Source organism: Manis pentadactyla, chromosome 11 (assembly GCF_030020395.1).
Source record: "Manis pentadactyla isolate mManPen7 chromosome 11, mManPen7.hap1, whole genome shotgun sequence".
NCBI lineage: Eukaryota > Metazoa > Chordata > Mammalia > Pholidota > Manidae > Manis > Manis pentadactyla.
In genome coordinates, this window is record NC_080029.1 from 124,155,618 (window position 1) to 124,181,187 (window position 25,570).

General features: G+C 39.1%; 1 protein-coding gene across 2 annotated transcripts in view; it reads left to right on the plus strand.

Annotated features, from left to right (window-relative positions):
- Positions 1 to 25,570, plus strand: part of ETFA (electron transfer flavoprotein subunit alpha) — a 127,379-nt gene that overhangs the window by 50,482 nt on the left and 51,327 nt on the right. For both annotated transcript variants that reach the window (XM_036907599.2, XM_036907600.2), the window contains one exon: positions 10,362 to 10,444. In XM_036907599.2, the coding sequence (XP_036763494.1) occupies positions 10,362 to 10,444 (83 nt within the window). The remainder of the gene's footprint in view (positions 1 to 10,361; positions 10,445 to 25,570) is intronic.

Sequence of the window (25,570 nt, forward strand, 5' to 3'; positions counted from 1 at the left end):
GGAGCTAGGGAAATAGTGAATAAAATGAGCAAAAGTCTCTGCCCTTGTGGAAATTACATCTTTTTGGGTGTTACTAGTCTTTGTATTAGTTTTCCTGGGGCTACTGTAATATATTACCATAAACTCAGAGGCTTAAAACAGAACTATTATCTCACAGTTTTAGAGGCCAGAAGTGTGTTGAAAGCAAGGTGTTGGCAGGGCTGCACTCCCTCTGGGGCAAAATCTGTTTTCTTCTTCCAGTTTCTAGTGGCTGCCTCAACGTTGGGGCTTGTGGCTGCATCACTCCAATCTCTGCCTCTGTCTCCATAGCACCGTCTCTGTGTATGTGAATCAAATCTCCCTCTGTGACCCTCTTATAAGGACACGTGTGATGACATTTACAGCCCACCTAGATAGTCGAGGATAAGCACCTTCTCCCCAAATCCTTAACTTTATGTCATACCTGCTGCCATATAGATAATATTCACAGATTCTGGGGATTAGAAAGTGAATATATCTTTGGAGGGGCCATTTGTCTGCCTCCAATAGGCCCTTAATGCAATAAATTAATAGATAAAAAGGTGGAAGATAGTAAAATGCTATGGAAAATAATACAACAGGAAGAGGAGGAAGAGGAGTGTTGGAGAGGGTGGATTGCAGTTTTAAATAAGATGGTCAGAGGAGGCCTTAATGAGAAGGAGACATCTGGATAAAGGTTTGAAGGAGGTGAGGAAGCAAGCCATGAGGAGATCTGAGAGAGTGTTTCAGGTAGAGGGTCCAGTAACATGCAGAGGGCCTCACCAAGTCAGGAGCATATCTAGCCTGTGTGATGAACAGCAAGTGGGCTGGTGGGGCTGGAATGAAAAGTACAAAAAGGGAGGCTAGTAAGTGATAAGACTGGGAGTCTTAGACCTGAACACACAGGGCCATATAGGCCTTTCTAAGGAAATTGCCTTTCTCTGAATGAAATGGGAACCATTGCAAGGTTTGAGCAGAAGAATCACATGATCTGACACATATTAAAAGGATCACTCTCTCTAATTTTCAGAGTAGACTGTAGGGGGATAGAATAGGGAGATCAGTTATGAGGTATTTCAATCATTCAGGTGAGACACACTTTTGGTTTGGACGCGTAGCTATTGGGAGAAATAGTCCATTTGGGGATATATATTTGAAGGTAGAAACATTGGGGTTTCCTGGTGAATTGGATATGGATTATGAGAGAGTTTTTATCTGTAACTGGTAGGGTGGAGTTGCCATTAGCTGAGATGGGGAAGACCCCCAAATAGTATAGTTCCCAGGTGGAGATCAGGAGTTCAGTTTTGGGCATTTAAGTTTTGAGATGTCTACTAAAAGACGTCCAAACAGAGATGTCAGTTAAGCAGTTGGTATAGGAATGTGGAGTTGATTGGAGAAGTTTAGGCTAGAGATATAAATTTGGGCATCATTGCATTTGGATGGTATTTGAAGCTGTGAGACTAGGTAAACTCACCAAGGAAGTGAGTGTAGATAAAAGAGGTTACAGGACTAAGCCAAAGACACTGAAAGATTAAGAGGTAGGGGAGAACAAAGTACAAAAAAGGAATGGTAAGTAAGGCGGGAAAACCAGGACAGAGAGTCTGATATTTCGGAATCCAAGTGTAGTGATCAACTCTGTTGACTGCTGCTAATAGGTAAAGGAAGATGAAGACTGAAAAGTGACTAATGGATTTAGCCACTTACAGATCTTGGTTGACTTTGAGCAGTTTAAGTGTAGTAGTGGGGCAAAACCTTGATGGGAGTGCATTTAAAAGAATGTCCCTAGGAAATGGTTACACAGCTGTATTCAGTTATGATAAGCTGATGAAAATCATTTGTGATTTGTGTGCTTTCCTCTAGTGTGTGACATTTTAATAGGTTTTTTTTTGGTGTAATTAATCTACAATTACATGAAGAACATTATGTTTACTAGACTCCCCCCATCACCAAGTCCCCCCCACAAAGCCCATTGCAGTCACTGTCCATCAGTGTAGTAAGATGCTGTAGAATCACTACTTGTCATCTCTGGGTTGCACAGCCCTCCCCCTGCCCCCCCCCCACATTATACATGCTAATTATACATGCTAATCGTAATGCTCCCTTTCTTTTTCCCCCTGCTTATCCCTCCCTTCCCACCCATCCTCCCCAGTCCCTTTCCCTTTGGTAACTGTTAGTCCATTCTTGGGTTCTGTGTTTCTGCTGTTGTTTTGTTCCTTCAGTTTTTTCTTTGTTCTTATACTCCACATATGAGTGAAATTATTTGGTATTTGTCTTTCTCCACCTGGCTTATTTCACTGAGCATAATACCCTCTAGCTTCATCCATTTTGTTGCAAATGGTAGAATTTGTTTTCTTCTTATGGCTGAATAATATTCCATTGTGTATATGTACCACTTCTTTATCCATTCATCTACTGATGGACACTTAGGTTCCTTCCATTTCTTGGCTATTGTAAATGATGCTGTGATAAACATAGGGATGCATCTGTCTTTTTCAAACTGGGCTGCTGCATTCTTAGGGTAAATTCCTAGAAGTGGAATTCCTGGGTCAAATAGTATCTCTATTTTGAGCTTTTTGAGGAACCTCCATACTGCTTTCCACAATGGTTGAACTAATTTACATTCCCACCAGCAGTGTAGGAGGGTTCCCCTTTCTCCACAACCTCGCCAACATTTGTTGTTGTTTGTCTTTTGGATGGTGGCGATCCTTACTCGTGTGAGGTGATATCTCACTGTGGCTTTAATTTGCATTTCTCTGATGACTAGCGATGTGGAGCATCTTTTCATGTGTCTGTTGGCCATCTGAATTTCTTTAAAGAACTGTGTTCAGCTCCTCTGCCCATTTTTTAATTGGATTTTTTGCTTTTTGTTGAGGTGCGTGAGCTCTTTATATATTTTGGATGTCAACCCTTTATCAGATCTGTTATTTATAAATATATTCTCCCAAACTGTAGGGTACCTTTTTCTCTTGGTGGTGTCCTTTGCTGTACAGAAGGTTTTGAGCTTGATGTAGTCCCACTTGTTCATTTTTGCTTTTGTTTCTCTTGCCTGGGGAGATATGTTCATGAAGAAGTTGCTCATGTTTATGTCCAAGAGATTTTTGCCTACGTTTTTTTCTAAGAGTTTTATGTTGTCATGACTTACATTCACGTCTTTGATCCATTTCGAATTTACTTTTGTGTGTGGGGTTAGAAAATGATCCAGTTTCATTCTCTTACATGTAACTGTCCAGTTTTGCCAGCACCAGCTGTTAAAAAGGCTGTCATTTCCCCATTGTATGTCCATGGCTCCTTTATCATATATTAATTGACTTTATATGTTTGGGTTAATATCTGGACTCTTTATTCTTTTCCACTGGTTTGTGGCTCTGTTCTTGTGCCAGTACCAAATTGTCTTGATTAGTGTGGCTTTGTAGTAGAGCTTGAAGTTGGGAAGCCAGATGCCCCCTGCTTTATTCTTCCTTCTCAGGAATGCTTTGACTATTCGGGGTCTTTTGTGGTTCCATATGAATTTTAAAATTATTTGTTCCACTTCGTTGAAGAATGCTGTTGGTATTTTGATAGGGATTGCATTGAATCTGTAGATTGCTTTAGGCAGGATAGCCATTTTGACAATATTAATTCTTCCTAGCCAAGAGCATGGGATGAGTTTCCATTTGTTAGTGTCCTCTTTAATTTCTCTTAAGAGTGTCTTGTAGTTTTCAGGGTATAGGTCTTTAACTTCCTTGGTTAGGTTTATTCCTAGGTATTTTATTCTTTTTAATGCAATTGTGAATGGAATTGTTTTCCAGATTTCTCTTTCTGTTAGCTCATCATTGGTGTATAGGAAAGCAACAGATTTCTGTGTATTAATTTTGTATCCTGCAACTTTGCTGAATTCCGATATTCTAGTAGTTTTGGAGTGCAGTCTTTAGGGTTTTTTATGTACAATAACATGTCATCTGCAAATAGTGACAGTTTGACTTCTTCTTTACCAATCTGGATTCCTTGTATTTCTTTCTTTTTTCTAATTGTCGTGGCTAGGACCTCCAGTACTATGTTGAATAACAGTGGGGAGAGTGGGCATCCCTGTCTTGTTCACAGTCTTAGGCGAAAAGCTTTCAGGTTCTTGCTGTTAAATATGATATTGACTGTGGGTTTGTCGTATATGGCCTATATTATGTTGTGGTTCTTGCCCTGTATACCCATTTTGTTGAGAGTTTTTATCATGAATGGATGTTGAATTTTGTCAAATGCTTTTTCAGCATCTATGGAGATGATCATATGGTTTCTGTCCTTTTTGTTGATGTGGTGGATGATGTTGATGGATTTTCGAATATTGTACCATCCTTGCATCCCTGAGATGAATCCCACTTGATCATGGTGTATGATCCTCTTGATGTATTTTTGAATGTGGTTTGCTAATATTTTTTTGAGTATTTTTGCATCTCTGTTCATCAGGAATATTGGTCTGTAATTTTCTGTCTCGGTGGGGTCTTTGCCTGGTTTTGGTATTAGAGTGATCCTGGCTTCTTAGAAAGAGTTTGGAAGTATTCCCTCCTCTTCTATTTTTTGGAAAACTTTAAAGAGAATGGGTATTATGTCTTTTCTATGTCTGATAAAATTCAGTGGTGAATCCATCTCGCCCAGGGGTTTTGTTCTTGGGTAGTTTTTTGATTACCGATTCAATTTCGTTGCTGGTAATTGGTCTGTTTAGATTTTCTGTTTCTTCCTTGGTCAGTCTTGGAAGGTTGTATTTTTCTAGGAAGTTGTCCATTTCTTCTAGGTTTTGCAGCTTGTTAGCATATAGATTTTCGTAGTATTCTCTAATAATTTTTTGTATTTCTGTGGGGTCCGTCATGATTTTCCTTTCTCATTTCTGATTCTGTTATGTGTGTAGATTCTTTTTTTTCTCTTAATGAGTCTGGCTAGGGGTTTATCTTTTTTTGTTTATTTTCTCAAAGTACCAGCTCTTTGTTTCTTTGATTTTTTTCTATTTTTGTTCTCAATTTTATTTATTTCTTCTCTGATATTTATTATGTCCCTCCTTCTGCTGACTTTGGGCCTCATTTGTTCTTCTTTTTCCAGTTTCAATAATTGTGACTTTAGACTGTTCATTTGAGAATGTTCTCCTTCTTTAGAAAGGCCTGTATTGCTATATACTTTCCTCTTAGAACTGCCTTCACTGCATCCCACAGAAGTTGGGTCTTTATGCTGTCAGTGTCATTTGTTTCAAATATTGCTTGATCTCTGTTTTAATTTGGTCATTGATCCATTGATTATTTAGGAGTATGTTGTTAAGCCTCCATATGTTTGTGAACCTTTTTGTTTTCTTTGTACAATTTATTTCTAATTTTTTGCCTTTGTGGTCTGAGAAGTTGGTTGGTAGAATTTCAATCTTTTGGAATTTACTGAGGCTCTTTTTGTGGCCTAGTATATGTTCTATTCTGGAAAATGTTCCATGTGCACTTGAGAAGAATGTGTATCCTGCTGCTTTTGGGTGTAGAGTTCTGTAGATGTCTGTTTGGTCCATCTGTTCTAGTGTGTTGTTCAGTGCCTCTGTGTCCTTACTTATTTTCTGTCTGGAGGATCTGTCCTTTGGAGTGAGTGGTGTGTTCAAATCTCCTAGAACAAATGCATTGCATTATATTTCCTCCTTTAATTCTGTTAGAATTTGTTTCACATATGTTGTTGCTCCTGTATCGGGTGCATATATATTTATAATGGTTATATCCTCATGTTGGTCTGACCCCATTAGCATTATGTAATGTCCTTCTTTATCTCTTGTTACTTTCTTTGTTTCGAAGTCTATTTTGTCTGATACCAGTACTGCTACACCTGCTTTTTTCTCCCTATTGTTTGCATGAAATATCTTTTTCCATACCTTGACTTTTAGTCTGTGTATGCCTTTCGGTTTGAGGTTAATCTCTTGTAAGCAGCATATAGATGGGTCTTGCTTTTTTATCCATTATGTTACTCTATGTCTTTTGATTGGTGTATTCAGTCCATTTACATTTAAGGTGATTATTGAAAGATATGTACCTATTGCCATTGCAGGCTTTAGATTTGTGGTTACCAATGGTTCAAGGTTAGCTTCTTTACTATCTAACTGTCTAACTAAACTCGCTTATTAAGCTATTATAAGCACAGTCTGATGATTCTTTAATACTCTCCCTTCTTATTCCTCCTCCTCCATTCTTTATATGTTAGGTATTTTATTCTGTGCTCTTCTGTGTTTCCTTTAACTGCTTTTATGAGTAGTTAATTTTATTTTTTGCCTTTAGTTAGTATTTGGTTGGTCTGCGTTCTTTGCTGTGATTTTATTTTCTCTGGTGACATCTGTTTAGCCTTAGGAGTGCTCCCATCTAGAGCAGTCCCTTTAAAATACCCTGTACTGGTGGTCTGTGGGAGGCAAATTCCCTCAACTTTTGCTTGTCTGCGAATTGTTTATTCCCTCCTTCATATTTAAATGATAATCGTGCTGGATACAGTGTTCTTGGTTCAAGGCCCTTCTGTTTCATTGCATTACATATATCATGCCATTCTCCTTTGGCTTGTAAGGTTTTTGTTCAGAAACCTGATGATAGCTTAATGGGTTTTCCTTTCTAGGTGACATTTTTTCTCTCTCCTGCTGCATTTAATACTCTGTCCTTGTCTTTGATCTTCGTCATTTTCTTATTATATGTGTTGGTGTTGTCCTCCTTGGGTCCCTTGTGTTGGGAGTTTTGTGGGTGTCCATGGTCTGAGAGACTATTTCCTCCCCCTGTTTGGGGAAGTTTTCAGCAATTATTTCTTCAAAGACACTTTCTATCCCTTTTTCTCTCTCTTCTTCTTCTGGTACCCCTATAATACAGATATTGTTCCATTTGGATTGGTCACACAGTTCTCTCAATATTCTTTCATTCTGGAGATCCTTTATTCTCTGCCTCCGCTTCTCTGTGTTCCTGTTCTCTGATTTCTATTCCATTAATGACCTCTTGCACCTTATCCAGTCTGCTCTTGAATCCTTCCAGAGATTGGTTTATTTCTGTTTTCTCCTTCTCAACTTTATCCTTTAACTCTTGCATACTTCTCTGCAGATCCATCAGCATGGTTATGACCTTTATTTTGAATTCTCTTTCGGGGAGATTGGTTATATCTATCTCCCCAGGCCATCTCTTTGGGGTTGTCTGGGTAATTCTGGACTGGACCAAACTCTTCTGCCTTTTCATGGTGTTAGCAGTAGCTGTAGGCAGGTAGCGCATGTGTCAGCTGGGAGAACAAAGTCCTTTCCTGCTTGCTGGTCGCCTGTCCCTTCTCTGCTGCCTGTGTTGGTTGCCTGCACTCCTGGAGCAGCCTCCGGGTTAATCCCCTAAGCCGCTGTGGGCGGGGTCTCCGTCAGCGTAGCCCGGAGCCCTGCAGGGAGTGGCAGGCGCGCCGGGTGTGCTCTTCTGTGAGAGCAGCGCCCCCACCGGGCAGCTGCACACTGGCGGCGACCTTTGGGTCTGGCCTGGGCGGCTGCACTCCGGGAGGAGATTCTGGGCGGCTGCTGGGGTCGCTGCTGCTCCTGGGCCACTCCGCCACCTCTGCCGTGGGCTCTTGCAGGCCGCTCCCAGGCCACTTGGCCGCTGCCGCTGCAGGCTCACGCGGGCCGCTCCTGGGCCTCTCTGGCGCTGCCTCCTCCCGCACTCGTAGGCCTCTCCTGGGCCCCTCTGGGGCTGCCGCCACAGGTGTGCACGCCCACTCTCCCTCTACTGGGCTGGTGTGTCGGGGTCTGCACCAGCCGGGGGAATGCCTGGCAGGCTTTTTATCGCCGTGAGGGGCTTCAGAGCTGCGCTGCTGCCCAGGGGGTCAGGTTGGCTAGAGTTCCCTGGGATTCCCAGCTGCTGGGCTGAGTGTGCCAGGATGATTTTGTCCAGCTGTGGGGTCCCTGTCCCTTTAAGACTTTCAAAAAGCACTCGCTTTTCTTTTGTCCCAGGGGAGCCGGTTGTGGGGACCCGCTCACAGGTTTTGTTTTTCCATCTAATATCCAGCACACCATGTGGCTGTGCTCCCCATGCAGATGGCTGGGGCTGGGTGTTTAGCAGTCCTCGGCTCCCTCTCCCTCCCGTTCCGACTCCTTTCTTACCGCCAGGGAGCTGGGGTGAGGGGTGCGGCGCTTGGGTCCCGCCGGGCCGCAGCTTGTATCTTACCCCCTTCGTGAGATGCTGAGTTCTCACAGATGTAGATGTAGCCTGGCTGTTGTACTGTATCCACTGGTCTCTCTGTTAGGAATAGTTGTATTTGTTGTATTTTCCGAAATATATATGTTTTTGGGAGGAGATTTGTGCTGAACTACTCACTCTGCCATCTTGTCTCCTCCCCACTCAGGTTTTTAGAAATAGAGTGGGAGACCTGGAGTTGGAGACAGTGAATACAGACAATTCTCTTGAGTGATTTTGCTGTATAGGAAAGCATAAAAATGGATGATAACTACAGGGGGAGTGGGACCAACAGAAGGCCTTTTAAAAATGGGACAGATGATAGCATGCTTATTTTCTCTTGGGAATGCTGCAGTCAAGAGGGGAAAAATTAATCATCCAGGAGAGAGAGGGAGGAGTTGCTGGGTCAGTGTCCGTGAGTAGGCAGGAGAGAGTGATGGACGCAGCTGCAGGTTGATAGAAGAGTGTGTTAGTTGGAGCATGTTGAAGTTCTCTTCTGATTGTTTCAATATTTTTCAGTGAAATAGGAAATAAGATCATTTGCTGAGAATGAGTTAGAGTACTGTTAAAGAGTACTGGAAATTGAAGAGAGAAGAAAAGATGAAGTTGTAGTTTAAGAGAGAGTGAGAGTTAAGGCCTATTTATTTAAAGTAAAACCCACTTAGATGGCTGAGTGTTTGTGTTCGTCTGCAGTCATGCTGAATTATGAGGACAGTTATGAAAATGGTGGAGAGATTGCTTAGTTAACCAGAGGAGGTTTTTCCAGTTTAGTGTGATGATGGAAGAGGAGAACAAGGAAACTGATGGTATATTTGAGGGAGTGATTAGTGTATAGATTGTAGAATTTGAACTGGGTAAAGGAAGAAGAATGTGAGGGGAGAGAGGGACAGTCCATAGAATTGCGTAGATCCTAGCAGGGTTTGGAGGATTGTTGGAATTGGGCACCAAAGGGAGTCAGCTGGATAGAGGAGGTCACTGAGAATTGAGGTTATCAAGGAATATTGGTATTGGAAAGGTCAGGATGGGTGTGGGTGAAGATAGGATAGAAGACAAGATGGCTGGAAGAGAGTTCTTCAAGAAACTGAGAAGCCAGGGTGTAGAAATCTCCAAGAATTAAGAAGAGACTAGTATTGGAAAAAGTGACAATGACCCAGAAACTAAAAATCATTGAGAAATGAAGGGGATTGATCTAGTGGTTGATAGATGATACAGAAATAAATGGGTGACATAATTTGATGACACGAGATTCAAAGCTGAAGGCTTTTAAGGAAGAAGGAGGGGGAGCTTCCTGAGAGTTGCAAGAGCAGACCCTTGTCCAGGCCCAGTGGTGTGAAGATGGTGACAGACAAAGCAGCATCTGCTGAGGAGGGCTGTAGGGGAATTGCTGTCCTCAAAGAACATCTGGACAAACAGATCAAAGATAGAGGGGACTGTGATTGCTATGAGTTCCAAAAGTCATAGTGTAAGGGTTCAGAAACTGGAGAGGATTAGGAGCTGGGTTGCAGGTTAGGGTGCATGCAGGGCATTATGGGGACCACTGAACGGGTTATAAAGGATAACTTCTGAATATGGGCCTGTAGTGACTGATGTAAGAAAAGGGCAGGATGTGATCAGTCCTGACTGACATGAGAGAGGTAATGGTGGTGAGACTGAGTTTTAGGAGGTAGTGAGGAGTGTTGCCTATGGCTCTTTCTGGTCCTCTCTAGATGGAGATGAAGAGGAACTGAGGCTCATTCTTGACATCTGCTGGGAGAGGTGTGGCTTTACTTCTAGTACTGGGCTCCTTGTGACTCCTGGAGAGAAGTCTAGTTAAATCTAATTTTTTTTTTAAGAGAGCAAATACTGGTTAAACCTTTACCATCTGTTATATGTAACTCTTTATGTGGTCACAGAGGTAATGATGTTATAGTATCTTTCTTCAAAGTTGTGAAGTTGTTGTATAAAGGAGTATTGTATAATGACATCCCAGAGTATAATGTATGTTTTATTAATATCTGAAAACCTTTTTGATAAAGGAAGCAGAGGAGTTAAACCAAATTTAAAATATTAAGTCTTTGAGTATAAATAGAAGGAATTTCCTGAAAGTCTCTGTATAAAATAACTTCTTAGTTACAGAAATCTTAATCAGTGACAAGGTGATTTTTTTTTAAAAGTAAGGCCTTTATAAAATGAATTTCCAAAAAAATGACAAGTATTTTCTCCCCTTAGTTGGTGCTTCTCGTGCTGCTGTTGATGCTGGCTTTGTTCCCAATGACATGCAAGTCGGACAAACAGGAAAAATAGTAGCACCAGTAAGTACTGCAGTAAAACCTGCCATGCACAAGTCCTTGGGAGATAAGAACCGTATATATTTGTTGAGCAGTCATCTCAATGATTTATGTCCTATTCAGTGTACTTAAGCAGTTAGCCACTGCCACGGTGAATTGTCCTCACAAGATCAGTGGATTTCTTGGTCTCAGTAAAATGTCAGCAGTTTTTAAATCCAGCATTATTTTTCATGTTTTTTTCAAGCAGTGAAACACTGTCAAATTCATATCACAAAACCAAATATAAAATTGATAAAAGCAGAATTTTATTATTAATGGATTTTATAAGTTCACATTAGCATTTATTTACCATAAAACCTGTTTATTAACAAAATCATAAAAACTACCTATGATAATGAATGCAGAATCTTAAAATTGGAAGCAGTGAATGACAGCTTTAGTCTTGCATCTTCCTGAACACACCATAAATTTCTGTATTTTTTCTACTTACATGAAATTCAGAAAAATTCTGATCCCTTTGGATAAGTGATACTAGAATATTCTTCAGTTAAACCCATCCAAAACTTAAAAAAGGAAAATAATTAGTTTCAAAGTTGAATTACAAAAAGTACCTAGTGATTGTTCCCATGTGGTATGTTTTCAATGATTAAGATTCTCAGCCAGTTTAAGTCTTTATTATATGGAGGAAATGAGATTCTTCAGTATTTCAAAATAAAATGTGTTTTTTGTGTGATTCAAAACAAGATATTATAATAGTCACATCCATTAAAAAAAATCTCATATCTCAGTCCCCTGTTCTATCAGATGTTCACTGAAAATTTCAAAATAGATTTTTTAAAGTCTTTGAAGTTTGTTTTGAAGTGTCTGTTCAGTCTTTTGACCATTTAAAAATTGGGGTTCTTTGGCTTTTTTTTTTTTTTTTTTTTTGTAAAAATCCAGTAAGATATAATTTTATATAAGATGATTCATAAAATATATTTTGCTAAAAGCAAATCAAAACGTCATAGACAGTGAGTCCCTGGTTCTTTGGCTTTTTATTTTCTCTTTGTAGAAGTTCTTTATGTAATCTCTGTGTAAATTCTTTGTTAGTTACCTGTACTGTGAATATTTTTTCCCATGCTGAGGCTTATTATCTTTGGCTGAACAGAAATATTTAATTTTTATATGATCAAATCTAATGTATCAATCTTTCCTCTTATGTTTGATACTTCTTGTGTTATTCAACTTATTTGAAGTCAGATAAGGAGATCCAAAATCTAAAATAGGTACTAAAACTATTTATAAATAAAATCACAAAACTATGTGACCTGTTTTCTTGTGACATTACCTTAACCTTGCTGTCAGAGAATATTTTTTAAGCAGATGAGCTCTATCCTTCCCTGGTATTTAATTAGGTGTGACACACATGTATTTCTGGTGGAAATCTTGTTTGTGCAGGTTTACACGAGTAGACATCTTCAAGCTTAACTTTACAAAAGATGAGAACTACAACTTTCCTAATCAATAGTACTTCTACAAGTAATTCAGAGATATGCACCAAGGTGGTAGGCAAGCTTTTATTTATGCTGACCAAAAGAGAGCACTTCCTTTTAAGTAGAACAGCAGAATGATAGGGAATGACCAGTGGCATCCTTACCTGTATTGGAAATAAATGTCATACAGTTACCTTTCTTCAACATCATTGGTACAAACAGAGAATTATTTTTAAAATTTTTCATAAGCAACTTAAGTATATTAAATGCTTTGAAGACTTTCTTTGACATAAATCATATAATCCCTGGAGATTCTGATTCATTAACTCTGAGTTAGGCCTGATCATACACATATTATGTATTTGTGTGTGTGTGTGTGTGTGTGTGTGTGTGTGTGTGTGTGTGTATTTTTCTTTAAGCCTTTAAAACTTTCTTTGAAATGATCTCAAGCTTACAGAAAGCTTGCAAATACAGAGCAAAAGCCTTTATTTTTGTGGGCCTTTGAGATTACGTTTCTCAGATGACGCCCCGTTATCTCCAAATGTGCTAATGTAATACTTTCTCCTATAGAACCACAATACAACCTTTAAAATCAGGTCATTAACAGTGATATCTGAATACTACCTAATTGTCAGACCCCATTTGGGTTTTGCTTGTTGTCCTAGTAATGGCCTTTATAGCAAAAGGCTCTAGTTCAGAGTCATTTTGCATTTATTTGTCATGTGTCCTTCCATTGTAAACAGTTCCTGTCTTTCTTTGACTTTCATGATCTTAACGCTTTTAAAGATTATGGGACAGCTACTCGTTAGAATACAATGTCTTAAAGAGGTACTTTGAAATGATGTGAATATTCCAGTTCTCAGACTTTGTATTTACTCATTTATACCAGTATGGAATGTGGTTCCTATTTTATTCTCTGGGTGAAAATCTATTATCGACATGCAAATTGTCCCACATTTGGCTACTGAGAACCTCTTCACGGTGGCTTCCATGTCTCTTTGATATGTCTCTATCATTCTTTGAACCCTTTTGTACAGGCTCATTTTGTACTTTTCTTTACCCAGTCTTTTCTCCAAGGAGTCCTGGTTCCTTTTAGTGAAGAATACTATTTAGAAGCCAACATCTGAATGTTAGTTGTGTTCATTGCTGTTGCGATGTTGCTCTTCTCAGAAACTCTCAGTGACAAAAGCTAGGGAATGTGTGTGGGTATGTATGTGTAGACATATACACACACCTATATATTTATATACACATACAAACACATTTACATCTGTATTTCTGTATCCATCTATTTATATTGAAGATCATGAGTTCACAGCTCTACTACCAATTCCAGTTCAATACCACAGGATTAATTCTAGCTCTCTCCCTTTCCCTGTATGTAATGCTCATCCCCACAGTGAAAAACCTGGGCCCTACCAATACCTTACCCTCTCAGGCTCTGACACCCTGCACTAAGCAGCCTTCCTATATAGATACCCTCCCCACTTGCTTGGACTGTGACATCCCTCTTTGGTTCATTTCTTGCCAAAGTAGTTGTACAATTTTACAATCCTATCTACTGTTAATGTGGGTTCTTTTGGCTCCTTATTTTCACCAATGTTTGATGTTTTAGCTGTTTAGTTGTCTGCACAGGTAGTGGTACTAAATTATTGTGGTTTCAATTTACATTTCTCTGATAACTAATGATGATGAACAGTGTTGTGTTGTTGACCATTCAGATGTCTTCCTTATAAAATAGTGTATTCAAATTTTTAGCCCTTTTTTATTGAATTGCTTCTTTTCTTAATTAAAATAAATTTTTTATTGAGGTTCATACAACTTTATGTTGAGGTACATATAATAAAATGCACATTTAGTGTACAGCTTGACAAATTTTGATGTGTGTAACCATCACCCAAATCAAGATATCATACATTCTTACTAGTTTTTTTTTCCCTTCATCTATTTCACCCATGTCCCTACTCTCCTGCCCTATAGGAACCACCAGTCTGTTCTCTTGTGAGTCTGTTTCACTTTGCTTTGTTTGTTTGTTTTGTTTTACACTACGTATAAATGAAACAATACAGTATTTGTCTTTCTGCGTCCGACTGATCTTACTTAGCATAATGTCCCCTAGGTCTGTTCATGTTGTTGCAAATGTCAAGGTTTCATTCTTTTGTATGGCTGGGTAGTATTCCATTATACAAATGAACCACATTTTTTACATATTCATCTACAGATGATTGCTTCCATATTTTGTCTATTGTAAATAATGCTGCAATACACATAGGAGTACATATATCTTTTTGAATTGGTGATTTTGTTTTCTTTGGGCAAATTCCCAGAAGTGAACTTTTTGGGTCATATGGTATTTCTATTAGTTTTTTAAGAAGCCTTCATAGTGCTTTCTTTTCCATTTTCTCTACATCCCTGCCAACACTTGATACTTGTTTTCTTGTTGGTATTAGGTATTCTGTTTGGTGTGAGGTGATTTCTTAGTGTGGTTTCAATTTGTATTTCTGTAATGATTAGTAGTATTGAACATCTTTTCATGTGCCTGTTCACCATCTCTATGTGTCTTCTTTAGGAAAATGTCTATTCAGGTCCTCTGCCCACTTTTTAATCAGGCTGTTGATTTTTTTTTTTTTTGTTACTATGTTGTATGAATTTTTTATGTATTTTGGGTATCATCCCATAACCAAATACACAGTTTGGAAGTATATTCTACTGTTCATTAAGTTGCCTTTTTGTTTACTTGATGGTTTCCTTAGTTGTGCAAAAGCATTGTAGTTTCATGTAGTATCATTTGTTTATTTCTGCTTCATTTCCCTTGCCTAGGGAGACATGCAGAAAAAAGTTAATAATGCTAATGTTCAAGAGTTTGCTGCCGGTTTTCTTATAGAATTTTTATGGTTTCAGGTCTTATATTTAGGTTTTAATCCATCTTCAGTTTATTTTTGTGTGTGGTGTAAGCCAATGATCCAGTTTTATTCTTTACATATAACTGTACAGTTTTCCTAGTCTCATTTATTTATTTATTTGTTTATTTATTTTGGTAGCATTAATGTACAATTTCATGAGGAACATAATGGTTACTACACTCCCCCTATTATAAAGTCCCCACCACGTACCCCATTACAGTCACTGTCCATCAGCATACTAAGATGGTATAAAATCACTACTTGTCTTCTCTCTGTTATACTGCCTTCCCCGTGTCCCCCCTCCCCACATTATGTCTGCTAATCATAATGCCCCCCTTTCTCCCTTATCCCTCCCTTCCCACCGATCCTCCCCAATCCCTTTCCCTTTGGTAACTATTAGTCCATTCTTGGATTCTGTGAGTCTGCTGCTGTTTATTCCTTCAGTTGTTCCTTTGTTCTTTTACTCCACAGATGAGTGAAATCATTTGGCACTTCTCTTTATCTGCCTGGCTTATTTCACTGAGCATAATACACTCTAATTCCATCCATGTTGTTGCAAATGGTAGAATTTGTTTTCTTCTTATGGCTGAATAATATTCTATCGTGTATATTTACCACATCTTCTGTATCCATTCATCTACTGATGGACACTTAGGTTGCTTCCATTTCCTGGCTATTGTAAATAGTGCTGCGATAAACATAGGGGTGCATCTGTCTTTTTCAAACAGGGCTCCTGCATTCTTAGGGTAAATTCCTGGGAGTAGAATTCCTGGGTCAAATAGTATTTCTATTTTGAGTTTTTTGAGGAACCTCCATACTGCTTTTCCACAATGGTTGAACTAATGTACATTCCCACCAGCAGTGTAGGAGGCCTTTGTTCACATCCTTGCCAACATTTGCTGTTGTTTGTCTTTTGGAAGTTGGCTATGCTAACTGGTGTGAGGTGATATCTCATTGTGGTTTTAATTTGCATTTCTCTGATGATTAGCGATGTGGAGCATCTTTTCATGTGCCTGTTGGCCATCTGAATTTCTTTGGAGAAGTGTCTGTACAGCTCCTCTGACCATTTTTTAATTGGCTTATTTGCTTTTTGTTTGTTGAGGTGCATGAGTTCTTTATATAATTTGGATGTCAACCCTTATCGGACATGTCATTTATGAATATATTCTCCCAAACTGTAGGATGTCTTTTTGTTCTACTGATGGTGTCCTTTGCTGTACAGAAGCTTTGTAGTTTGATATAGTCCCACTTGTTCATTTTTGCTTTTGTTTCCTTTGCCTGGGGAGATATGTTCACAAAGTTGCCCATGTTTATGTCCAAGAGATTTTTGCCTATGTTTTTCTCTTAGAGTTTTATGGTTTCACAACTTACATTCAGGTCTTTGATCCATTTTGAGTTTACTTTTGTGTATGTGGTTAGACAATGATCCAGTTTCATTCTCTTACATGTAGCTGTCCAGTTTTGCCAACACCAGCTGTTGAAGAGGCTGTCATTTTGCCATTGTATATCCATGGCTCCTTTATCATATATTAATTGACCATATATGCTTGGGTTTTTTTTTTTTTCAGTTTAAAAAGTGTATTTTTATTGTGGTAAAACATATGTAACATAAAATTGACATTTTTTATTATTTTTTAAAAATCAAATATACATCACAGTGGTTCAACAGTTCTCCTTCTCCCCCACTCCACATACTCCCCTCTCCCTTGGTCCCCACCAGTCCCTTCTCAGTATCTATGGGTTTGATGCTGTTTTGTTCCTTCTGTTTTGCTTTGTTCTTATATACCACAAATAAGTGAAATCATATGGCACTTGTCTTTCTCTGCCTGGCTTATTTCACTGAGCATAATACCCTGTAGCTCCATCCATGTTGTTGCAAATGGCAGGATTTCTTTTCTTTTTATGGCTGAATAACATTCCATTGTGGATATGACCACATCTTTATCCGTTCATCTATTGATGGACACTTAGGTTGCTTGCATATCTTGGCTATTGCAAACAGTGTGGCAATGAACATAGAGGTGAATATATCTTTTTGAATCAGGGATTTTGTTTTCTTTGGGTAAATTCCTAGAAGTGGAATTACTGGGTCAAGTGGTATTTCTCTTTCCAGTTTCATAAAAATTAACATTTTAACTATTTTTCAGTGCACAGTTCCATGGCATTAGGTATATCCACATTGTTGTGTAACCATCACCACCATCCATCTCCAGAGCTGTTTTCATTATTTCAAACTGAAACTTCAAACCCATTAAACAATAACCCCCAATTCCACCCACCCCCAGCCCCTGGCAACCACCATCCTAACTTCTGTCTCTATGAATTTGACTATTCTAGACACCTCATATATGTGGAATTATATAGTATTTGTACCTTTGTGTCTGGCTTATTTCACTCAGTATAATGTCCTCAAGGTTCATCTATGTTGTAATGTGTATTAAAATTTAATTCACTCTTATGGTTGAATAATATTCCATTGTGTATATATATATCATATTTTGTTTCTCTGTTCATTTGTTGATGAACATTTGGATTGTTTCCACCTTTTGACTATTGTGAATAATGTTGCTATGAATATGGGTGTTCAAATATATGTTTGCTTGCTTTCAATTCTTTTGGGTCTATACTCAAAAGTGGAATTTCTGGATCATATGTTAATTTTATATTTAATATTTTGAGGAACTACTATACTGTCTTCCACAGAGCCTGCAGTATTCTACACCCTCTCTCCCTCCCTCCCTCCCTCCCTTCCTTCCCTCCAAGAATATCCATCCTAATGGTACTGAGCGTCTTTTCATGGGTTTGTTGGCCATTGTGTATCTTCTTTGGAGGAATGTTTATTCAAGTTATCTGTTTTTAAAATCAGATTGTTTATATTTTTGTTGTTGAGTTATAAGAGTTTTTATATATTCTGGATATTAGGCATTTATCAGCTATATGACTTTCAAACATTTATATCTCATTTTGTAGGTTGTCCTTTCACTTTCTTAATGGTGTCCTTTGATGCACAGAAGATTTAATTTTTTTTTTTTGAGAGGGCATCTCTCATATTTATTGATCAAATGGTTGTTAACAACAATAAAATTCTGTATAGGGGAGTCAGTGCTCAATGCACAAACATTAATCCACCACAAGCCTAATTCTTGTCAGTCTCCAATCTTCTGAAGCATAACAAACAAGTTCTTACATAGTGAATAAGCTCTTACATGGTGAACAGTACAAGGGCAGTCATCACAGAAACTTTCGGTTTTGATCACGCATTATGAACTATAAACAATCAGGTCAAATATTAATATTTGTTTGATTTTTATACTTGATTTATATGTGGATCCCATATTTCTCCCTTTATTATTATTATTATTATTTTTAATAGAATGCTGAAGTGGTAGGTAGATGCAAGATAAAGGTAGAAAACATAGTTTAGTGTTGTAAGAGAGCAAATATAGATGATTAGGTGTGTGCCTGTAGACTATGTGTTAATCCAAGCTAGACAAGGGCAATAAAACATCCACGGATGCAGAAGATTTCTCTCAAAATGGGGGGGGTGACATTCTAAGCCTCACCTCTGTTGATCCCCAATTTCTCACCTGATGGCCCCCCTGCAACTGTGCCTGTCTTAGGTTGTTCCTCCCTTGAGGAATCTTACCCATCTCTGGCTAACCAGTCATCTTCCGGGGCCATACAGGGAAATGTAAAGTTGATAAGTGAGAGAGAAGCCTTACTGTTTGAAAAGGTTAGCTTTTTATTTCTTTGCATATTTATGCCCTGTAACTTCTATGCCCAGCATTTGTCTTGAGGTATCTTTACCACTTGGAGGAATTATGATACTTGGTAAATTCGATATGAGGCACGAATTCTATTTAAGGGTTGTAATTAGGGAGGAAGAAGAAAAGCTATAGAAGTAGCAGACGGAAGAAAACATGGGAAGATTGATTATTTCTTTGACATACCTTCTTGTAGAGTAACTTCAGCATGTATAGGTTTTAAACTACTAATTAAATTGTGCACACACATTAACATAATAGGAATACAGTTACATAACCAAAGCAGATCTATAATTACCAGCCATCTCCAGTGAAACCAAGAAAACCAGTTAGGCACCCTAGGCATTTGTGAAAATTTATCTATGATATGATGGATATTGTCCAACTGTACTTGAACAGTCTGAGAGAAATCAGACAAATTAAAACAACCCATTCCTGGGAACTGTTCACATCCCATATGTTCTTTTAACAGTAGATAGCCTGTAGTTGTAAGATTTTGGAGCGCTACAACTTGCACTTTTCCTAATTCTTGGTTGAGTTCCAACAGTATAGATCCAGTCAAATTTGTTGTTTTACTGTATGCACAGGCCAGCTTAGATATCTCCTTCCTCATTCCCATGGGAAGTCCAGGAACTGGTGGGATGAGTGCATCTACAGCTGTAGCAGTGCGTGGATCTTTGTTGAGGTTTATTGATGATCATCTTATGGCATGAGTCTTCCAGAGAGTGCTGATGTTGGAAATTCTTTTTCATATTGTATCTTAGTTCATTTTCTGGGTAGGCAAATTAGGCTTTGATCCTCTGTATAAACACAAACAGACCCTTTGCCCACACTTTGATATGCCCTTTATACCATTGTGTAGAACTCATTGGAGGTCACCACACAGGAACTGCTTTTTTTTTTTTTTAAGAGAAAGGAATATTATCAGAAAAATGTACCTCCATAGCTGAAGCTGATCATCTGACACCCTTTAAGTGATCAAAATTAAGGATATTTAAAGCATGCATTAATCATTGATTTACAGTTAGTTTTATCCTATCAGGGAGTAATCCCCCTTTTCTTTCTTTCTTTTTTTTTTTGTTATCATTTATCTACACTTACATGAAGAATATTATGTTTACTAGGCTCTCCCCTATACCAGGTCCCCCCTATAAACCCTTTACAGTCACTGTCCATCAGCATAGCAAAATGTTGTAGAATCACTACTTGCCTTCTCTGTGTTGTACAGCCCTCCCCTTTCTCCCACCTCCCCCATGCATGCTAATCTTAATAACCCCCTTCTTCTCCCCCCCTTATCCCTACCTACCCATGCATCCTCCCCAGTCCCTTTCCCTTTGGTACCTGTTAGTCCATTCTTGAGTTCTGTGATTCTGCTGCTGTTTTGTTCCTTCAGTTTTTCCTTTGTACTTATATTCCACAGATGAGTGAAATCATTTGGTATTTCTCTTTCTCCGCTTGGCTTGTTTCACTGAGCATAATACCCTCCAGCTCCATCCATGTTGCTGCAAATGGTAGGATTTGCCCTCTTCTTATGGCTGAGTAGTATTCCATTGTGTATATGTACCACATCTTCTTTATCCATTCATCTTATCGATGGACATTTAGGTTGCTTCCAATTCTTGGCTATTGTAAATAGTGCTGCGATAAACATAGGGGTGCATCTGTCTTTCTCAAACTTGATTTCTGTGTTCTTAGGGTAAATTCCTAGGAGTGGAATTCCTGGGTCAAATGGTAAGTCTGTTTTGAGCATTTTGATGTACCTCCATACTGCTTTCCACAATGGTTGTACTAACTTACATTCCCACCAGCAGTGTAGGAGGGTTCCCCTTTCTCCACAGCCTCGCCAACATTTGTTGTTGTTTGTCTTTTGGATGGCAGCCATCCTTACTGGTGTGAGGTGATACCTCATTGTAGTTTTAATTTGCATTTCTCTGATAATTAGTGATGTGGAGCATCTTTTCATGTGTCTGTTGGCCATCTGTATTTCTTTTTTGGAGAACTGTCTGTTCAGTTCCTCTGCCCATTTTTTAATTGGGTTATTTGTTTTTTGTTTGTTGAGGCATGTGAGCTCTTCACATATTCTGGACGTCAAGCCTTTATCGGATCTGTCATTTTCAAATATATTCTCCCATACTGTAGGGTTCCTTTTTGTTCTATTGATGGTGTCTTTTGCTGTACAGAAGCTTTTCAGCTTAATATAGTCCCACTTGTTCATTTTTGCTGTTGTTTTCCTTGCCCGGGGAGATATGTTCAAGAAGAGGTCACTCATGTTTATGTCTAAGAGGTTTTTGCCTATGTTTTCTTCCAAGAGTTTAATGGTTTCATGACTTACATTCAGGTCTTTGATCCATTTTGAGTTTACTTTTGTATATGGGGTTAGACAATGGTCCAGTTTCATTCTCTTACATGTAGCTGTCCAGTTTTGCGAGCACCATCTGTTGTAGAGACTGTCATTTCACCATTGTATGTCCATGGCTCCTTTATCAAATATTAATTGACCATATATGTTTGGGTTAATGTCTGGATTCTCTAGTCTGTTCCACTGGTCTGTGGCTCTGTTCTTGTGCCAGTACCAAATTGTCTTGATTACTATGGCTTTATAATAGAGCTTGAAGTTGGGGAGTGAGATCCCCCCTACTTTATTCTTCTTTCTCAGGATTGCTTTGGCTATTCGGGGTCTTTGGTGTTTCCATATGAATTTTTGAATTATTTGTTCCAGTTCATTGAAGAATGTTGCTGGTAGTTACATAGGGATTGCATCAAATCTGTATATTGCTTTGGGCAGGATGGCCATTTTGACGATATTAATTCTTCCTAGCCACGAGCATGGGATGAGTTTCCATTTGTTAGTGTCCCCTTTAATTTCTCTTAAGAGTGACTTGTAGTTTTCAGAGTATAAGTCTTTCACTTCTTTGGTTAGGTTTATTCCTAGGTATTTTATTCTTTTTGATGCAATTGTGAGTGGAGTTGTTTTCATGATTTCTCTTTCTGTTGGTTCGCTGTTAGTGTATAGGAAAGTCACAGGTTTCTGTGTGTTAATTTTGTATCCTGCAACTTTGCTGTATTCCAATATCAGTTCTAGTAGTTTTGGGGTGGAGTCTTTAGGGTTTTTTATGTACAATATCATGTCATCTGCAAATATTGACAGTTTAACTTCTTCTTTACCAATCTGGATTCCTTGCATTTCTTTGTTTTGTCTGATTGCCATGGCTAGGACCTCCAGTACTATGTTAAATAACAGTGGGGAGAGTGGGCATCCCTGTCTAGTTCCCGATCTCAGAGGAAATGCTTTCAGCTTCTCGCTGTTCAATATAATGTTGGCTGTGGGTTTATCATAAATGGCCTTTATTATGTTGAGGTACTTGCCCTCTATTCCCATTTTGCTGAGAGTTTTTATCATGAATGGATGTTGAATTTTGTCAAATGCTTTTTCAGCATCTATGGAGTTGATCATGTGGTTTTTGTCTTTCTTTTTGTTTATGTGGTGGATGATGTTGATGGATTTTCGAATGTTGTACCATCCTTGTATCCCTGGGATGAATCCTACTTGGTCATGGTGTACAATCCTTTTGATGTATTTTTGAATTCGTTTTGTTAATATTTTGTTGAGTATTTTTGCATCTACGTTCATCATGGATATTGGTCTGTAGTTTTCTTTTTTGGTGGAGTCTTTGCCTGCTTTTGGTATTAGGGTGATGTTGGCTTCATAGAATGAGTTTGGGAGTATTCCCTCCTCTTCTATTTTTTGGAAAACTTTAAGGAGAATGGGTATTATGTCTTCCCTGTATGTCTGATAAAATTCTGAGGTAAATCCATCTGGCCTGGGGGTTTTGTTCTTTGGTAGTTTTTTGATTACCGCTTCAATTTTGTTGCTGGTAATTGGTCTGTTTAGATTTTCTGTTTCTTTCTGGGTCAGTCTTGGAAGGTTGTATTTTTCTAGGAAATTGTCCATTTCTCCTGGGTTTCCCAGCTTGTTAACATATAGGTTTTCATAGTACTCTCTAATAATTCTTTGTATTTCTGTGGGGTCCGTCGTGATTTTTCCTTTCTTGTTTCTGATTCTGTTGATTTGTGTTGACTCTCTTTTCCTCTTAATAAGTCTGGCTAGAGGCTTATCTATTTTGTTTATTTTCTTGAAGAACCAGCTCTTGTTTTCATTGATTTTTTTCTATTGTTTTATTCTTCTCAATTTTATTTATTTCTTCTCTGATCTTTATTATGTCCCTCCTTCTGCTGACCTTAGGCCTCATTTATTCTTCTTTTTCCAATTTCGATAATTGTGACATTAGACCATTCATTTGGGATTGTTCTTCTTTCTTTAAATATGCCTGGATTGCTATATACTTTCCTCTTAAGACTGTTTTTGCTGTATCCCACAGTAGTTGGGGCTTAGTGTTGTTGTTGTCATTTGTTTCCATATATTGCTGCATCTCCATTTTGATTTGGTCATTGATCCATTGATTATTTATGAGCGTGTTGTTAAGCCTCCATGTGTTTGTGAGCCTTTTTGCTTTCTTTGTACAGTGTATTTCTAGTTTTATGCCTTTGTGGTCTGAAAAGTTGGTTGGTAGGATTTCAGTCTTTTGGAATTTACTGAAGGTCTTTTTGTGGCCTAGTATGTGGTCTATTCTGGAGAATGTTCCATGTGCACTTGAGAAGAATGTGTATCCTGTTGCTTTTGGATGTAGAGTTCTATAGATGTCTATTAGGTCCATCTGTTCTAGTGTGTTGTTCAGTGCCTCTGTGTCCTTACTTATTTTCTGTCTGGTGGATCTGTCCTTTACAGTGAGTGGTGTGTTGAAGTCTCCCAGAATGAATGCATTGCATTCTATTTCCTCCTTTAGTTCTGTTAGTATTTGTTTCAGATATGTTGGTGCTCCTGTATTGGGTGCATATATATTTGTAGTGGTTATATCCTCTTGTTTGACTGAGCCGTTTATCATTATGTAATGTCCTTCTTTATCTTTTGTTACTTTCTTTATTTTGAAGTCTGTTTTGTCTGATACTAGTATTGCAACACCTGCTTTTTTCTCTGTGTTGTTTGCATGAAATATCTTTTTCCATCCCTTGACTTTAAGTCTGTGCATGTCTTTGGGTTTGAGGTAAGTCTCTTGTAAGCAGCATATGGATGGATCTTGCTTTTTTGTTCATTCTATTACTCTGTGTCTTTTGATTGGTGCATTCAGTCCATTTACATTTAGGGTGATTATTGAAAGGTATGTACTTATTGCCATTGCAGGCTTTAAGTTTGTGGTTACCAAAGGTTCAGGATTAGCTTCTTTACTATCTTACTGTCTAACTTAACTCGCTTGTTGAGCTATTATAAACACAGCCTGATGATTCTTTATTTCTGTCCCTTCTTATTGTTCGTCCTCCCTTCTTCATATATTGGGTGTTTTGTTCTGTGCTTTTTTTAGGTGTGCTCCCATCTAGAGCAGTCCCTGTAAGATGCCCTGTAGAGGTGGTTTGTGGGAGGCAAATTCCATCAACTTTTGCTTGTCTGGGAATTGTTTAATCCCTCCTTCATATTTAAATGATAATCGTGCTGGATACAGTAGTCTCAGTTCGAGGCCCTTCTGTTTCATTGCATTAAGTATATCATGCCATTCTCTTCTGGCCTGTAGGGTTTCTGTTTAGAAGTCTGATGATAGCCTGATGGGTTTTCCTTTGTAGGTGACCTTTTATTTCTCTCTGGCTGCCTTTAATACTTTGTCCTTGTCTTTGATCTTTGGCATTTTAATTATTAAGTGTATTGGTGTTGCCCTCCTTGGATCCCTTGTCATGGGAGTTCTGTGTACCTCTGTGGTCTGAGAGGCCATTTCCTCCCCTAGTTTGGGGAAGTTTTCAGCAATTATTTCTTCAAAGACACTTTCTATCCCTTGTTTTCTGTCTTCTTCTTCTGGTACCCCTATAATGCGGATATTATTCTATTTCGATTGGTCACTCAGCTCTCTTAGAATTCTTTCATTCCTGGAGATCCTTTTATCTCTCTCTGCATCAGCTTCTCTGCGTTCCTGTTCTCTGTTTTCTAGTCCATTAATGGTGTCTTGCATCTCGTCCATTCTGTTTTGAAGTCCTTCCAGAGCTTGTTTTATTTCTGTATTCTCCTTCCTTAGTTCTTGCATATTTCTCTGCAAGTCCATCGGGATGGTTATGAGTTTTGTTTTGAATTCTTTTTCAGGAAGACTGGCTAAATCTATCTCCCCAGGTTCCTTCTCAGGGGAAGATGTAGCAGATGCTGAAGCTGTCTGGGTTAGTCTTGTCTGGATCAAATTTTTTTGCCTTTTCATGTTGACAGGTGGTATTGACTGTCAGCTGGGAGGGCCAAACTTTCCACTTGCTGCTGGCCTTTCTTTACTGGGACAACTGCGACCCCTAGTGGCTTGTGTTGGGCAATTGCGTGTAGCCTGGGTCTTTGTATGTTGCCCGGCCGCTATGGAGGAAGCTCCCTTGCTGAGGGCGTGGCCAGCCTCAGGCTGCTACTCTGCTATGGCGGGGCCCCGGGAGGGGTAATGGATGGGGGGCTGTTTGGCTGTTTACCTCCGTGAGGGGTCTCAGAGCTGTTGCCCAGGGGGTTAGTGCGCCTGGGTTTCCCTGGAGTTTCCAGCTGCTGTACTATGACCTGATTGTTTCCGTCCAGCTGTTGCGTCCCTGTCCCTTTAAGACTTTCAAAAAGCACTCGCTTTTCTTTGTCACCGGGCACTGGCTTCAGGACCCGCTCAGAGGTCTTGCTGCCCTGTTTCCCTAGTTTCCAGCCCTCTACGCACGCACTGTGTCTGCGCTCTGGCCCGGATGGCTGGGGCTGGGTGCTCGGCAGTCCTGGGCTCCGTCTCCCTCCCGCTCCGACTCCTCTCCTCCCGCCGGGAGCTGGGGGGAGGGGCCTCGGGTCCCGCTGGGCCCGGGCTTGTTTCTTACCCCCTTTCACCAGGCGCTGGGCTCTCGCACGTGTGGATGTAGTCTGTCTGTTGTCCTGTGTCTTCTGGTCTCTCTTTTAGGATTACTTGTATTTGT